The sequence below is a fragment of the Trichomonas vaginalis genome, chromosome VI (assembly GCF_026262505.1).
Source record: "Trichomonas vaginalis G3 chromosome VI, whole genome shotgun sequence".
NCBI lineage: Eukaryota > Parabasalia > Trichomonadida > Trichomonadidae > Trichomonas > Trichomonas vaginalis.
In genome coordinates this window covers 4,247,409-4,264,529 of record NC_067208.1, presented here as the reverse complement: position 1 = coordinate 4,264,529, position 17,121 = coordinate 4,247,409, and the positions used below count along the sequence as shown (strand labels likewise).

General features: G+C 31.9%; 6 protein-coding genes across 6 annotated transcripts, besides 1 other annotated feature; 1 reads left to right on the top strand and 5 right to left on the bottom strand.

The window, feature by feature from the left end:
* Positions 1 to 79: 79 nt before the first annotated feature.
* Positions 80 to 6,040, bottom strand: TVAGG3_0803510 (FURRY-related family; the record flags this gene model as incomplete). The annotated part of the gene is made up of 1 exon (XM_001320292.2): positions 80 to 5,365. One exon carries the CDS (start codon positions 5,363 to 5,365, stop codon positions 80 to 82), a length of 5,286 nt encoding a protein of 1,761 aa, XP_001320327.2.
* A 190-nt stretch (positions 6,041 to 6,230) lies between these two features.
* TVAGG3_0803500 (uncharacterized protein) lies at positions 6,231 to 7,840 on the bottom strand (the record flags this gene model as incomplete). Its single annotated transcript, XM_001320293.1, has 1 exon — positions 6,725 to 7,003. One exon carries the CDS (start codon positions 7,001 to 7,003, stop codon positions 6,725 to 6,727), a length of 279 nt encoding a protein of 92 aa, XP_001320328.1.
* Positions 7,841 to 8,285: 445 nt separating this feature from the next.
* TVAGG3_0803490 (transcription-initiator DNA-binding domain ibd family) lies at positions 8,286 to 8,942 on the top strand (the record flags this gene model as incomplete). Its single annotated transcript, XM_001320294.2, has 1 exon — positions 8,301 to 8,900. The coding sequence occupies one exon, from the start codon at positions 8,301 to 8,303 to the stop codon at positions 8,898 to 8,900; it is 600 nt and encodes a 199-aa protein (XP_001320329.1).
* Positions 8,943 to 9,620: 678 nt separating this feature from the next.
* On the bottom strand, positions 9,621 to 11,201 carry TVAGG3_0803480 (lipid binding; the record flags this gene model as incomplete). Its single annotated transcript, XM_001320295.1, has 1 exon — positions 9,621 to 11,201. One exon carries the CDS (start codon positions 11,199 to 11,201, stop codon positions 9,621 to 9,623), a length of 1,581 nt encoding a protein of 526 aa, XP_001320330.1.
* Positions 11,202 to 11,943: 742 nt separating this feature from the next.
* Positions 11,944 to 13,883, bottom strand: TVAGG3_0803470 (uncharacterized protein; the record flags this gene model as incomplete). Its single annotated transcript, XM_001320296.1, has 1 exon — positions 12,024 to 13,346. The coding sequence occupies one exon, from the start codon at positions 13,344 to 13,346 to the stop codon at positions 12,024 to 12,026; it is 1,323 nt and encodes a 440-aa protein (XP_001320331.1).
* Positions 13,884 to 15,265: 1,382 nt separating this feature from the next.
* On the bottom strand, positions 15,266 to 16,894 carry TVAGG3_0803460 (histone H3/CENP-A; the record flags this gene model as incomplete). The annotated part of the gene is made up of 1 exon (XM_001320297.2): positions 15,557 to 15,973. One exon carries the CDS (start codon positions 15,971 to 15,973, stop codon positions 15,557 to 15,559), a length of 417 nt encoding a protein of 138 aa, XP_001320332.1.
* Positions 16,895 to 16,907: 13 nt separating this feature from the next.
* Positions 16,908 to 17,121: part of a mobile genetic element that runs on past the window's edge.

Below are 17,121 nucleotides of genomic sequence, written 5' to 3'. Positions count from 1 at the left end.
ATTTTATTCAGTTCTAAAAAAGCTATTTGCAACTTATTAAAACGAATTAAAATACAATTTTTAAAAAATAAATCAAAAATTAAAGCTTGTAAACTTCTTCACTTTCACTAGTTCCTAGAGGGACTTTTTCTTTTTTATGTTTTCTTCCTCTTATTTCACCACTTGGCTCTTTAGATTCCGAAGGCTCAGAGTGTTCTTCTTCTTGAATATTTTCTTTCTTGATGAAATCATCAACATTATTAGGGACTTGAATGATTTTCTCTTTGTCTGGAACTTCAGCTTTCCTCATTTCGAGGTTCTCATGCAATTCTGTTTGCGGCTGAACTACAATTTTAGCAAGTTTTTGTCTGAACTTGTGTATTTCAGCATCATTCCAGAAAAGTTTATCAATGGGAACAATAGAAATAGGAGATTGAAATGCATCATTTCCACTTGTCAAAGGTGGTAATTGGTCATCATGGACAAATGGTATTGATGTGGTTGGTCTCCATGAGCTCTCAGGTATTACTATCTTTGATGATGCAATTGGAACTTGGTTGATTGGCTGTGTCTTCGACAAAACAACGAATATATCAAGTAATTCGCTCGAATATTTCGAATTTGTCGAACTTATCGCGTGGTTTGCGGCGATTGGCATCATTTCCAAGAATCCTCTAACATCGCTTTTAGATGTACAGCCTCTCAACATTGATGACACAACAACAAATGTGGCGCATTTAAGAACTTCATTTGATTTTTGTGTCATCGCAGTGAAATAAGGACCAACAAATTTCGAAGCTTCATTTGCTAACATTGGTTTGCAAATCCTGAATGCGAACTCATCAAACATGTGCTCAGAAGGATGAAGAATACATTCGTGGAGTGCGTAAGTGATATCTATTTCGAAATATGGTAATCTCGAGAAACAAAGACCACATTCCAAAACGTGTTTGACTTCAGCATCACTCAAAACAACAAATGGTTCCATGTTATGATAAGCACCAAATGCAGAAATCAATCGTGGAAGGAAGAGGCAGAAAGCAATATTTGATAAATGAGGTCTGTGGTGTCTAGCAGATGTTTTTGGAGTAATGATCATTGACATCAACAAAGCGTCAACTGATCTTTTGTTTTCCGTTCTACAGAGTAAAGAACAAATTGGTGGAAGTAATTGCAGCATTTCATCGTAATTGCATTTTGTACTTGCAACATATTTAGCTACAATTCTTGTTGCTTCTATCGAAATATTATCATCTGGAACGTTCATGAACTGCTCAGAAACTTTCATAATATGAGTGAAATGTTCACTAAATGCTTGGGAATCCATCATTTTGTCAACTAATTTGTTCAACACAACGAAAATGTTTGTGATGTATTTAATTGACATCTGGTTCTGCTGAGCTGTTGAAACACTGTAAAGAGATTTCAACATGATTGAAATGATCTGGTTATCAAATGGAATCAGGATCTTTGAGTAGACGGCAGCTGCTCTTGAAGCAATTTCGAATGAACCACATCCTGTAGCCCATTTAATGCACTCGTTCCCCCATCTGTGGACAACAGATTTTGCTTTCTGTGTGTAAAAGTATTTGACTAAAATGTCAGTGAAGAATTCAACAGACTCTATTTTTGTTGTATCCAAAATGATCTCTAAAATGGAACTTGTATCTTGAAGTATTGAGAAAATTACGTAAAGAAGTTCCAATACTTGTGGATATGTGTCATAGAACAAAATAGAGAAGTTGCAAATGATATGGATGTGAGGGAAAATGTGTTCAACAGAGTTTTGGCAAATTTCACTCAAACTTTGCAACACAATTTGAATTGTGATGTTTGGAGTGATGCTTGGTGGATAGTTACTCTCGAGTTTTCCTTGCATATTCATGTAAAACCAATTAGTAAATGTTAATTCATTAATTAATCTGCCGATGACTGCATCAGTGTTTGATTTTGCCATGTAAACTAATACAGTTTTTGCAGCAGGAATTAAACTTTCTTCTTTGATATCCAACAAGTAAGAAATGATCAATTCCAACTCAGAAGACAATTTCTTCCATCCATTCAAGTAAGAATGGAGAGAACTATGGTTAACAGAAGAGAAAACTTCAATAAGAGCTTTAGCCAAAGAAATTGGAGTGCAAATCTGCAATTTGTGAGTTTTCTTCTTGATGTATCCTCCTTCAGACCAACAGATGTTCTTAAGGAAAACAGACATGATATCGAAGAAAGCATTTTGTGAAATTGTTGAAGAGATCTTAGCAGCTCTCAAGCATTCTTCGACAACAGATTCGGAAATGTAAGGAACCCATTCACTTATTAAACTTGCAATTTTAATGATGTGCTTGGGACCTAATGTCGTTGAATTTGTGTAAATGGCATCTGCATAAGCATCCAAGTGCTTGTAGATATCTTGGCTGACATCTTTACCTTCATTAAGAAGTGTATTAACTAATGGTAATATCCTCATTATCAGCTTGAATGATGCCATTCTTATTTCTTCCTTCACATGCAAAATATTTAACATTGCACAAACTATGACATTTCCTGCAGTCTGAACTATATCTATTTGAAGACTCTTCTCGTTATAAGTCAATCTGTCATTCATTCTTGATTCAGGTTTTTCCAATGGGGACTGCATTCTTTGCACCATTTGTGCTCTTCTTTCGTTTTTAGGTGCATCTCCACAGAAGAATGAACAAATTGCCAAGAAATAGATTCTTGAAACTTCTTGGCTCTTTTCGTAAACAGCTTTTGTGTACTCTTTTATCAAGGTCTTGTAGTGGAAGAACAAGCATCTCTTGAGAGTATCTTTACCAGAATGTGCACTCAAAAATAAAATTGAAGTAATTTTTGGTGACATCGGGAAAGAAACAGTGAAAACAGGATTAATACAAGATAATGATGCAATCGATGAGTTCGCTAAGTTGTTGATTTCATCGCTTTTTGTGTTTGTCCAATTATGACAGAAAATGGCCAAGTTCGTGCAAATCAAATTAAAACCATCAGAATAAATGAATGAAGGAACTTTTGGCATCAAAATCGGTCCATCATAACATTTCAATGGGTAAATGAAAGAAGAAACCCAAAGATTGATGATGGTTAAGAAGTTCTTTGCTGTATCTAATATCTTGTCATTCATTTTTCCTTCGATATTCAGTGGCTCATCATTCAATTTCTCCGAATTTACTCCAAGAGAAATGAAATATTCCTTGAAGACTTTCGTGATTTTATCAAAAGACAGCATGGCGTTTTCGCAGCAAATCATTGCATATTGGATGTCCTTACTGCTAAGAAGTTTAATAATGATATTAGAGAATGATAACATGAAATCGGCATCATTGAAAATCTTGAATCTGTCAATTGATCCCCAAATATAAGAAATTGTTTGCCAATTGAGATTGTCGAAGATCGATTCAACTAAACCATTCTTCTTGACTTTCTTTTCACCCATCATTCTCATATAGTTCTCAAGACGATTGAACAATGCTTTATGATGCTTTGTTAGTGATGATTTTGACTCAAATTTTTCAACATCTATGAAGTTTGAAATTTTTTTATAAGATTGTTTTTCAGTTGCAGAAATGCAGTTTGTTAGAATTGCTAAATAATTCTTTGCAAGTAAACTATCAGATAACTGCTCTTCTCCCAACATATCAAGTTTCTTGTCTGTTATTTTGAACAAATAACTCAGACATTCTTCATCTCCTAACATTGAAAATTTTGATATCATTGGCGGAATCAATATACTGAAAATATCCCAGTATTCAGTGGATGCGAAGTACCTTGGCTCTAAAGATGCATCACCTTTTGGTATCTTCATGCTGTTGCGTGTTATGTTTTTATCGTAAACAATATCACGCAATGGCATATTTATTTTGAAAGATCTCGCGAATCTTTTGACTCTGTCACTAAGATTCATTGCTAGATCTCTTAAGCAACAGCATCTGTTGCACAAGCAGCTTAGTATTGTTGCCATCGCATGGTTGACAAAATTAACTAAACTGTTATGTGTGACACATGAAGGTCTCATTGAAAGATCCATAAGTTTTGCCAAAATCATGATGAAAATTGACATTTCCATTTCATCATTTGTTTGGTCGATTGAATCAAGAAGGATATCGAATATGGTTAATCTAAACTCAGGATTTGTGACGTATAATGAATTAATCACTTTTATAGCATATAAAGAAACACTTTTTGACTTTGTTGCGCACAAATTTATGATTGTTCTTCCAATTGTTGTTAAATCTGAGTTATTCAAGATTCTAGGGAAGAAAGAGAGAAGCTTGATGTGAATTGACTCATCTTCAGTGATTTTATCAATAGAACCTTCTTCAAATACGCTAGAACTATGTTTGTTCAGTCTGAAATCATATCTTTGATTGACGAAATCATTCGCTTTGTTAATTCTTTCTGACATTGATGACGATTGACCATTAAAATGCAATGGAAGATGGAATTCAAGATTATCAACATGATTCTTCATTGTGAAGTTGAAAAGGGAAGTAGGAGGAGATTTTTTCAAAGTGGAATTTGTGATTTTGAATAAAAAGTCTTTGATCATGTTGAAAAGATTAGGAATAAGGGATGAAACATTAACAGAGTTGTTTCTAATGTTCAACTGCGACCAATCCTCGAAATGAAGGTCTTTGTCAACAATACGGACAAGGCATTCAGAAAGTGGAAGTAAACAACGATCATTTGGCATTGAATTTATTAATAAAGGGGCTGTTTCTTTGATGAAGTACGAGAAGTCACGAGCCGCAAAGTTTAAGAGGATTTCACCAATAATCTCGAAGTATTGCTCGATCTTTGGTATAGGAATGAAATATTTGAAGAAAAGTGAAGTATAAGAATTTGGATCACTTTGATCTTGTGAAGGATCGGCAATTTGAGTGGCCTCAACACCATAATGAACTTGAGCATTGACTTTACCCCACTCCCAGAATGCGCTTGACTTAGAAACATAAGCACCTCTGATAAGATACAAAAATGCTTTCAAACAGCCATAAGTTCTTTGCGGTTTGTTTACTTTTTCTAAGATTGACTTATTGAGATATTCATTATAGTATTTCTTCTTTAATGAAGAGAATCTTTGTAATAAGATTCCAATAAGAACTAAATATGATTCATCACTATGCTGATCACGTAATTTATCCATTGCAATGTTGAAAATCTGGGTAACAGGCTTTTCGATGCTTTCTACGTAGTCGCCTTTTAATTGTGAACATATTGTGCATAAAACTTCAGCCCATACATCAAATTGGCGAGCCTTCTTAAAGTTTTTGGTGAGAGCGATAAAGTTATTCAAAAACTGGCCAATGGCTTCGATTTCGACTTTATCTGAAGTCATTAATCTAGTAAATCTGTGTAATAATAAGAACATGTTTGTATCGTATTTCATAAGACCAGCATTGAACGTATTGAATATAATAGATAATTGAGAAATCGATAAAAAGCCAAATAAAACAGAATATTGCCTAATGACTTTTGTAATCATTGGCTCTTCATATGATTCATACGAGACAGGAATGATGCTGTAACATATGTTCAATAACAGTTGAGGATCTTCGAAGTTCATTTTCGATGTATAAATTTGAACGACGCAATCTGCAAAGAAAAGGTAGAAAAATAAGTCGATTATATTACTATACTTATCATAAAAGTTAAGTTTTTTAACGATACTTTGATATATGTGGTTATCTTGCTGTTTTGGTAAAAATTTTAACAAATATCTTATTGCTGCATCCTGCGATAAGGATCCGTATTCGACATAACAGTCTACAATATTCGAATATTTGTTGTAATTTCTTGGAAATATGTTAAAAAACTCTGTCAATTTATCTGATGATGTGAATTTGTCGCTTTTTTTCTTAGTTAAAGCCTCAAATTCAACATTGAACTTCGTTAGGATCTCAATAATCGTTGATTCTATGTTAGGAAGAAGAGCGATAAACACATCTTGTGGTTCGAGGTTTATCGTCATAAAATAATTGAATAGAAAAAAAATGGAAGAATTTTATATTGTTTTTTTTTGAGCGCATTGCTGTATGAATTATAACGATGCATGGCAAATCCTTACACATAGATATATAGTGTATTGAAGCATTGTTGTTCAAAAGATATCAAATAGAAGCCAAAGTTTGGTAATTAATAATGCTTGGCACTGTTTCAGAGTTTTAAGATTACATCTCATTATGGAATATGTCAAAAATCCAATTAAAAAATTGGAAAATTCAATGATGTATGGATTTTTAATGTTTATTTTAATCAAATATTAAATTAGAGAAGTAGAGTAAGACATCTCTATCAAGTTCAAACAATTTTCAAACAAATAAAATATTGAATTTTTTAAATTAATTTCAAAAATCCAAAATAATGATGCCAAGTAAACATAAATCACCAAATGCATGTGTAATGCAATTCGGCAATATCTGAAATGGAAAATAAAAGCAAATCATATTTTGGGCACAAATATTAATTAGAAGTAAATATTTGGTACGTTTAATAATTTCATATTCGTTTGGCTCTACTCTCCAGCTGCAACTCGAAGCGTAATTTTGGAATAATTTTGAAAATAACTTGAAAATTAATTTCGTTCAGAGACAAAGCATAGCCAAATGCGCTGTAATATGTTCTTGCTTTGTAATCGTAGTTCGGTTGAATAAAGATTGAAAAATCAAAGATAATAAAGCAATTATACAAGAAATGACACGTAAGTAATTGATGGTGTGGTTATTTTATGTTAGGATGTTTGTATTTGATTAAATAAATGAGCCATCTCAAAATCATTTGCAATTTCTGTTTCATTTGTTTGCTCATCTGAAGTTATTGGAGGTAATTCGTAATTTCTCCAATTTGAAATATTGATGTTGGTTGCTTTTGACTTAATAAAATCGAAATCAGTAATGGAGTTTGCTTTAATAGAATCAGTAGCTGTACTATGAAGTTTACTTGCCATATCTTGAGAGGACTGCATCGAGTCATCAGAATTATCATAAATCGGAAGCTGAATTTTCTCCATGAGAATTAATGAAAAGTGACATTTATATCATAATCGAAGTCTTGGATTCAGGGAAGTTGATTAACATCTACTATCTAATAATCATTAAATCAATAAGCAAAATCATTTGTATGACCTCTAATTACTCTTATCTTCTTTGTTAAGTGAATTTAAATCAAAATACTTTTAAATCTTGATCGGATAAATAAGAAATTTTAATGTGAAACTTGAAAATCTAAATTAAATTGAATGACTCTGATAGGTGCAACATATTCGATGTCTTTTTTGAAAATTCATTCAAATTCAATAGAAAATTTATGCTACCATGGTTTGCAATATATCGTTTTTATGGCATACATTTTCTATATTTCTCAGTTAAATTTCTGTGTCATATACTCAATTAGAGTTCCGAATTGTTTTTTGGAGGTTAAAAGGGCATGGGAAGCCAAGGCAATCGAACGAAATTGCGAAGTAGATACTATAATCAAGTTATTATAAGAAAAGATAAGATTTTAAATTTCGATAAATAGAAAATACAATGAAATGCAATAATGATAAATATCCTCTCAATTACGAAAGCGGACTTCAAATAAAAACATACCAATAAAGAGATTTAGGATGATTTAGTCTCCGATAAAAGATATCGAAGAATATAAGCAAGAAATTTCGAAAATATGATTCATATTAAAAATTTTTATGCTTAAATAAATATGATAAGATCGATATGAAGCTGACAAATCGAATTATAGAAATGAAAATATCGATTTTGCCAACATTTAAGCATCCTCGCTATAATACACAAATAACAGGAGGAAATCTAATAAAATGCCATAAAGAGATTACACAACAGTATTCACGTAACCAAAAATGTAAAAAGTGAAATGATAAATGAGAGAAATTATTTCGCCCAAAATAATAAATTATAAATATTGGCACTAAACCATACAATTAATCCAAAATTATTTCAAATATTATCGTGATTTTTATTTCACTTGAATCTTATAATATTTACTTAAAGATCAACAATATCATTTGAATGTTAAGCCAAAAATTCTGTTTTCATCTGAAATCTTTCTTTGTATTTTTGAGAACCCTAAAATTTGGAATTGTAAAAAATTCAATATGTTTAAACTTTTGAATGCTATACACCAAAATTTCATGTCACGAGAAATATAACATTGCAAATGATGTGATATATTTATCCCTTTCTCAGAAGATTCACTGAGAAAAATTTGATATTATCAAAATTTGAGAGATACTGGGTCTACGAATTGAAATCCTCAGAATCATAGACCAATCTTTTCGTTAATTTAGAAGAATGTATATGACGAATTTCGCTCAGCTCCAGAAGGCACATATGGAATATTCCCAATTTGATGATGCTCAATTTGCATCTGATCCACTTGTCCTTCAGCTTCCATTTCCAGACCAATGCGAATTTTTGCGCTTATCTGCTTTTTTCAAGTTTGCATCAGATAGAAACAAAAGGAACATGGCACTTTCAACTTTCCAAAAGCACCTTAACTTAATCAGAGCTTATGTTTCTCGCGGCGATTATACAGATTTTGATAGAGGTTTAGCTTGCGGAATTCAATTTGGACAGCGTTACATGTTAGTCAACACAAAAAGACTGAAACTATTTATGGGGCGTTCAAAATCCTGCCTTAATGGCTGTTTCCATAAATGCGGATATCATGTTTCTAGAATTTCTTCAGAAGATAACCAAATTATTTCTGAATTCTCTAGAACATATGGCCGCCCTCTACCTCAGCCGCGCCAATGGTGCATCAGATCAGACGATCCTACAATCGCTAGCTCGCAATCCGAATCTATCTCCGAAACAGAAATTGAAATTGATCCAATCGAAAATCTTTTCAATGTATCTTCGCTTCTCAATAGGAAGCCAGAGTCAATATAAGGTTTTCCTCGAAATTCTTATATCTGTCTTTGAGGTATATGCATATTAAATTAGTTTTCTTTTCTTTTATTATTCAAAATCGATTTTTTCAAATTATGTTGGTTAACAATTTATCAAAAATTAGGCGTTTATCATTCCTGATCAAATGGCAGAAACCCCAATTTATGATAAACTTAACGAATTCATAATTCTTGCTATTAATAGAAAGATATTTGAGTCATTGTTTATTATAAGAAATTTATGATATTTGACCTTTTCCCTTGGCGTGATTTAAACCATTGACAATAAATATTACCATTTTTGTCAAATCGTTCATAATTGTTTCATTGAGGAAACAATGAACCTAAATGATACTTCTTCAAGTGCTATGTCAACAAATCATTCAGATTTACATCAAAAATACACTTATTTTATCGACAAACAGCTTACTAAATACAATTAATTGAAGAAAACAAAAAGTCATTTATTGAAATGCAAAACAAACAGTGTGATTCATTAAGTTTTAAGGCTCGTTTTTGTTCTTACTAAGACAATTAATATTGAAGCCAATCACATTATTTTTCTCTGAGTTACTATAACTTTTCCCAATTACCCATATTCAAATCTATTTGGCCTTTTATGACATCATTCTAGAATCTGACTGCAATATTATTCATTTCATATAGATTATCAACGTTTTTTCATATAATCAGCTTAAAATAAAATGTTTTTTTGCTATTTTTAAATGCTTATTTTATTTTCTACAGAATCACTTGCTCCAAAAGTCAAATCTCCAAGAATCATTACATTTTCATCTTCATTCTTCTCTTCAAAGTCCTGTCTGAAGGGATCATCATCTCCTGTAATTTGAGTACTGAATAATGGGTTTACATTTGTAATATATCTAGTAAAATCATTACTGTAGTTAACTTGTTCGACTTTCATAACATTGTCATAGGTCTCAGTACTAGAACTAGTGATCTCGCCCTTCTTGTAAATTATCGCAACTGTAATTCCGATTGCAATCAAAATGATAAGGACACAAGCAGAAATTCCAATAATTAATGGTATATTGTTCTTAGTTAGACTTCCACCATCAATTGCAATACCATCTGATGTCACAATATTAATGTAAGTAGATATCGCTGTTTCCGTTTTTATCCAAGTGAAAATTGTAAAATTAGTGTTTCCATTACATTGGTTAGTGTGAGTATATGTATCTGTCTCAATTCTTGTTAATGAAATCGAACAAGATGAAGAACACGTGGAATCATTTGAGGACGAGCTTTCTCTGGGACTTATTTTTGGATGATATTCTGGAATTGAAATATTGGGAATATTTAACTTCTTAGATGGATTCACAGGACTGTATATTAGGAAAGAAAGCCTTGTTATTGGGGTGGCCACATATGTGTATTTTGTTGGAGATGGAATCTGATTAATTGTTTCCTTTGCAGAATTCGATGGAGATGGCTGAGAATAGTTCACAACAATACCATTCTTTTCATCAGAGTAATTACATTTATCATTTCCATTTTCAATATCAATTAATGTAACTATTGGTTTCGATATAATTGAATAGCGACTATTTGCAGTGTTGATCTTCTTTATATCGATGCTATCACCTTTTGAAGTATAGATGACGCTTCCATCTAGAATTACATTATCACCTGGATTACCATTTGCAAAGAGAATACCATTAGTTACAGAATTATTAATGAAACAACATTCTTGAGTTAATAACTCATACGTATTCTTGGAATTTGCTGCTCCAAATGAAATACTGCCACCACCTCTTGGAATCATGGCATTTGTTCCAAGGTTTGCATTCTTGATTACTTCAAGATTCATATTATGGACTATATTCGATTCAAATCTGCATAAAATGGCGTAAAGCTTTGCATAATTTGCAAAAATACAACCACCACTAATTGACGCCTCATTTGATGAGAACTGACATTTTGAAATAGAACATTCCGATGGTTTATATAAAAAGACTGCTCCTCCAAGATAGAGTCCAACATTTTTTGAAAAGTTTGAATTTTGGATTATCAAGACATCGCTAGGAAGATCACTCTCAGAACCTGTATAATATAAGGCTCCACCGTATTTTAATCCCATATTTTCAGTAAATTTTGTTGTAATAAGATATAATTTAGTGGAGATTGAAGCAATAGCTCCTCCAATGGAAGCAACATTACTTAAAAACGTAACATTATCACATACTAATTGTGAAAATGTAGTAAATATAACACCTCCCGCATCAGAATAATGAGATTTTCCAATTGATGAACTTTTTTCGAATATACTACTATCTATCATTATCGAACAGTATAAGAACTCATGTACATTTCCATTCGATAGTGTTAATTTTCGTAAGGTAACATCTTCGTTAATTGTTTCGAGAATATCATTAGATATGCTGTTATTGTCAGTATTTTGCTGAAAGGATGGGACGAATCCTTCTTCATTTATATGAGATATCAAAATAATACCGAGCAACATGGCTTGCTGGCGCTGTTTTTTAAAATGATTTTAGCCTATTCAAATTTGATGTATTTTTCGTTTCAAAAAGCAACTATTCAAATTTTCATTGTGATGGTTTAATAATATGATATCATCACACAATACTTACTTGAATATGAAAGATTCGAACTACAGTTCAATGATTTATTTCATTTTGCAAAAATTTTAAAAATTTATCACAGTTGCTTAATTGAAAACATTCACATTTAAAACATGAATAAGTTTTAAGTACATTTATGCCACTACGAACAATGCATTGATTAATTTTAATCAAGATTACAACATTGACACTATATTTTTACAATCAAAGAATTTGAATAGCTATAAAATTACATTTATAGACGAATAAAGAAGGAAAATCTATCAAATTTATGTTATTCCAAATAATCTAATGTCGTTACATTATTTCATATGATATATTATATATAATGAAGAATAACTCACATATATAAACAATATTAATCAACTAATATCATGGGATTAATTAAGATATTCATAATATTTTTTTATATTGAATAAAAAAAAGCTTTTAATTTTACTTAAACCATCCTAAATTTATCATAATCGTTTACACAAAAATATTAGATAAAACCAATTAAATAAACAAAATAATTATTCCTAGATTCTTTTGTTTCCTCTTCTTCTTCTTGGGGCGGCAAGTTGTTCGAGGGTTGACTGCCATTCCTGGTTCTGTTCTGATTGCTGCTCAACGACACCCGTTGTATTGACCATGTTTTCGCTCTGGAAAGGCTCGAAAGAATTTGACTTCATTTCTGACAACTGTTCTTGTCTTCTCATCAACATATTCTTTTCCAAGTCGAAAGGCTCCATGATATCAGGGAGCTGTGGCTCAGGTTGTATTATATTAAGAGGAGCAGTTTGTCTCATTCTGTTTGGATTTCTCAACAAATTTCTTATTCCTCTTTTCTTTGGTTCTTTTACAACTTCTGTTTTTTCTGTTCCGATGCTTTCTATTTGTCTTTTCAGTTCTTTCTGTCTTTCTTCTTCCAATCTCTGCAACTCCATCTGCCTTTCGAGTTCCTTCTGCCTTTCTATCTCCCTTTGTTTCCTTTCTTCCATTTCGCGTTGTCTCTGGAGCTCCAACTCTTTCTGTCTTTTTCTTTCTTCTTCTAATTTCAATCTTCTTTCTTCTATTTCTCTTTGACGTTGGAGTTCCATTTCCTTCTGTCTCTTGAGTTCTTCCTCTTTACGACGTTGTTCTTCTAACTCTCGCCTTCTATTCTCTTCTATCTCTTGCTTCTTCTTCAATTCTATTTCCTTCTGCTTTTCTTCAAGAATTCTTTGCTCTTTCTCTTGTTCGAGCTCTTTCTGTCTTTGAAGCATGAACTCTTTGCGCCTGTTCTCCATCTCTATTTGCTTCTTCAGCTTCTTCTTCTCTTCAATACGCCGTTGTTTCTCACTTTTTTCGACACTTTTTGCGTAAACTTTTTGTGGTTTAATTTCTTCTTCTTTTGGCTCTTTTTGCTTTTCCATTCTTTGCTTCTGCTTGTTAGAAAGCTTGGGTTTATTCGCCGCTGCGGCCTCTTCCATCCAAGAGTCATCAACAGGCTGTTTAATCACCCTTGCTTGCTCTTCTTGTAATTTCTTTTGGAGATCTGCCATGACGGCGGAATCTTTAGTTCTATAGACATGTTCAACAACACTACGTAAATGAGCAACTAGAAATGACTCGCGAAGCTGTCTTTCAAGTTCTGGAGCCGCTAATTCTGGATCTTTTTGCTTTTTAAGAGCTGTAATATTCTGACGATGTTGCTGTTGTTGGTTCCAGATTGTGCGTATGTAGGCTATGCATTCGTGTTGTATCTGGCCGTCTACGATGATTTTATGTACTTGATCAAATAAATCTAGGCATTTGTTAATAGATATTTGGAAAAGAATTAAGTCATAGTAAGCTAAACTACACAGGTAAGATGTTTGCATATCAACCGGAATTATATTTAAAAATTCAGAATGAATTTGAAACCATTTGAAATAATCATACTCTTCCCGAATTGAATTCCTTGCTACAAATCTGTAGTACGAGAGTTCCTTCCGTGAGAATTTATAACATACGTAAGAAATGTAATTAAATGTAAATATTGCAAAAAGATGAAATGCTAAAAGACTAGAAATAAAAAAGAAGTTAAGCAATAAAAATAACAATGCGAAAAAGATGATCATTGGGTAATGTGGTAAAGAAAAATGAAAATAAGCTTTCCATGCTGTTCTAAAGCCGGACATATCGTACTTGAATTCGCATATTTTGCTAAGAGTAGGACTGTCTGTGAGAAAATAATAAAGCATTGTGCCAGATAAAGCGTAACAAATGAAGTATTTTTGTAAATAATGCAGGGCAATAATCAGATCAGTAAGAATCACATAAAAAAGACTCTCCCAATCTCTACGCCAAAAGAAAAGATCCTGAAAGACGACTGCCCTATCAAATAGGCAGCGCTTCAAGTTCATTGAAAATTTTTTTTGCATCAAAATTTTTACAAAAATAAGAATTTTTTAAAATAATAGAATAACCATGGCTAACAATGATTCAATAAAATATAAACTAAATAATTTATGTAGAACGAACAAAATGCTTCAAAATTATTTTCCAAAATCAAAACCAATAAGGAAGTCAATTTGGAAAATTTAAAAAGTGAGACGCGCAGGATTCGAACTTTTTTAAAAAGTTGATTTAAATGAATTTTAGTGTGGAATATAAGGATAATATCATATTTAAAATAAGAATATACTAGTTTAGGTGGTAATAATTTTTTCGATAAATTTGAGAGTATGTACGTTTAGGGCATGAAAAGTGTCAATTCGCTCAGCGAAAGCTGAGCTAGCTTCGTTCTCGAACGAATAAGGAAGGAGTGAAAGAGAGTGATACAGATGTTGACACATTCATATCATTTCAACAAATTTTGATCAAATTGAAATTCAATAAAATTCAATTCAATTCATATCCTTCAGTCAGTACATTGATATCCTTCTGCATCACAATGATAACTCGGGCATCAATAGTTCTACAACTAACTCAGAAAAAACAAGATTATTACTTCCTGCTTACAGCTTTTAAAAAGTTTCGATGATAAAAATCACTCTACTCTCGTTTATCGACATATGGTGATAGTAGGTAAACATATTCTTATCGATATTAATAAAAATATTTGTACGAAAATCTTATCCAATTAGAGAGTTATTCATAAAGTATATGATAATTATAATTACTTTATCTTTGTTTTATCTTTGAATAAACAATTTAATTTAAATTGCATAATATTTTTTGGTTGAAAGACAGGAAACTTAGTTGAGTTTGTATTATTTTTATCGTTTAATTCATCGTATATGTGAGTGATCCAGATATTTAAGATATTTAGAAAAAAATTATTAATTTGATTAACAAATTTTAATCAAAATAACAAAAATCTATTTGATAGCTGTAAACAAACAATAATTTTTATTTCAAGCAAAATCACTTATTTTCATCTAAACGTATAAAATTGTCAATTTTATGAAAATAAATTGAAAATCTCATGAAATGTAAAGGAGAGTAATATTTTTCAATTTTCTTTTTTTCTTTGTCTCAAATATTTTCTGTTGGGAATTTTCTTGTTATCAAAAAATAATTTTAATATTTGTTTATTTCATTACATACAATAAAATTTTAAAAACTCTATTTCTTCTCAAGAAAATTTTTTCCTTCATATGAAGAAACATTTTGTTCTCCATTTGATACTGAGTCTAAATCTCGATTTTTGAATTTTCTTCTTTCCAAATTTCTTTTTTCCAAATTAGAAGTTTAATTCAAATTTTCAATAGTTTATATATTTTCTCAAACCGTCTCAGATTTTCTCACTTTTTAGGGATTTTCTCTCAAAATATACAAAAATAGTAATATCAATACATGTGTCTAATATACTTTAAAACCATCGTGACAAAATTCAAAAACGAAGAGTTCTTCTCTCCAAATTTTTTTCAAAATCAAAAAAATGAGATAAAAAAGTACGTTTGGAAAATTCATTTTTAGCATTTTAGGAATTTTCTCACTTTTCTTCCAAATTGACATCCTTAAAACCAATGAATAGCGATTGTAATTTAGAAATAAATATAATTCAAGTTAGTAAGATCGGGAAGAAAAACATAATTTTTTAAAATTAATTGCGTTCTCCGCGAATACGCTGAGCAAGTTGAACATCACGCTCCATGATTGTAACTCTGTTAGCATGGATGGCGCAAAGGTTTGTATCTTCAAAGAGACCGACGAGGTAAGCTTCTGATGCTTCCTGAAGGGCAGCAATAGCTGAAGACTGGAAACGAAGATCACCACGGAAGCCAGAAGCAATTTCTCTGACGAGACGCTGGAATGGGAGCTTACGGATAAGAAGATCTGTGGACTTCTGGTACTTACGGATTTCACGAAGAGCGACTGTACCTGGGCGGAAACGGTGTTGCTTCTTTGCGCCCTGGGAGTCGATTGTTGGTGTTGACTTGCGAGCGGCCTTGGCACCGAGGGACTTACGTGGGGTCTTGCCACCTGTTGACTTTCTAGCTGTCTGCTTTGTACGAGCCATTAGAAAACAATGTGATGTTAAATTTACCCGCCAAAAAACTTATCAGAAAAATATTTGCCAAAATAAGCCCGATAATTTTGAGAGCACAAATTTGTTCATGTTATCAAAATTGGCGGCAAAATCATAATTTCAAATGTCCGGCAGAGGCAAAGGTGGTAAAGGTCTCGGTAAGGGTGGTGCTAAGCGCCATCGTAAGGTTATGCGTTAGAACATTCAGGGTATCACAAGGCCAGCTATCCGTCGTTTAGCTCGTCGTGGTGGTGTCAAGCGTATCTCCAGTGATATCTATGAAGAAGTTCGTGGTGTCCTTCGTCACTTCCTTGAGAATGTCATCCGTGACTCAGTTACATACACAGAACATGCTCGTCGTAAAACAGTTACAGCTATGGATGTCGTTTACGCTCTTAAGCGCCAAGGCAAGACACTTTATGGTTTCTAAACTATTAATATCATGCATAAATGCTATATTTTTACATTTTAATTTTAATTTTCTTTTATCAATTCGAAAATTGCCATCTCTACAGAGCAAGGTTTTCCTATATAAGAAAGCATGAAGAATTTAAATTTTGATGCAATCAATTGCTAAGATCTTTATTTGGTGAAAATATAGGCTAGGAAGCAGCTTTTAAGCTATATACAAATACAGTGATGGTTAAGTTTTGCATTAATCTCATTCTAAACTTTGCATTTTTCAATTTTTGAATAAATAGATTTACAAAATTGAAGTTTTTTTTTAAATTTATCAATGAAAGAGAGCTACATTTTCTAAATTTTTATCAAATTTATGGTAATGAACAGCAATAAGAATTTAATTCGCTTATCCATTTGAGAATTTCAAAATTAATTAATCAATATAGATGAAAAATCCGATGACACACATATTTTAATTAATAAAATGAGAATTAAACATCAATTCTTCCGTAACCGAAATTTAGGGGGCACAAACTTGCCCAGTGAGGTGAAGTGAAAGGTGACAGGTTTACATGTCAGAAATGTAAAGTGTCAGATTTGAAACAAAAAATGGATTAATTTATTATTATATGATAGAGAGATTTGGTAAGTTAATATCAAATTTGTAAGTAAGGGAAAAAAAAGTAAGAAAGAAAAAAAATTTTAAAAATAAAAAGCCACTCGCTTCGCTCGCGGTT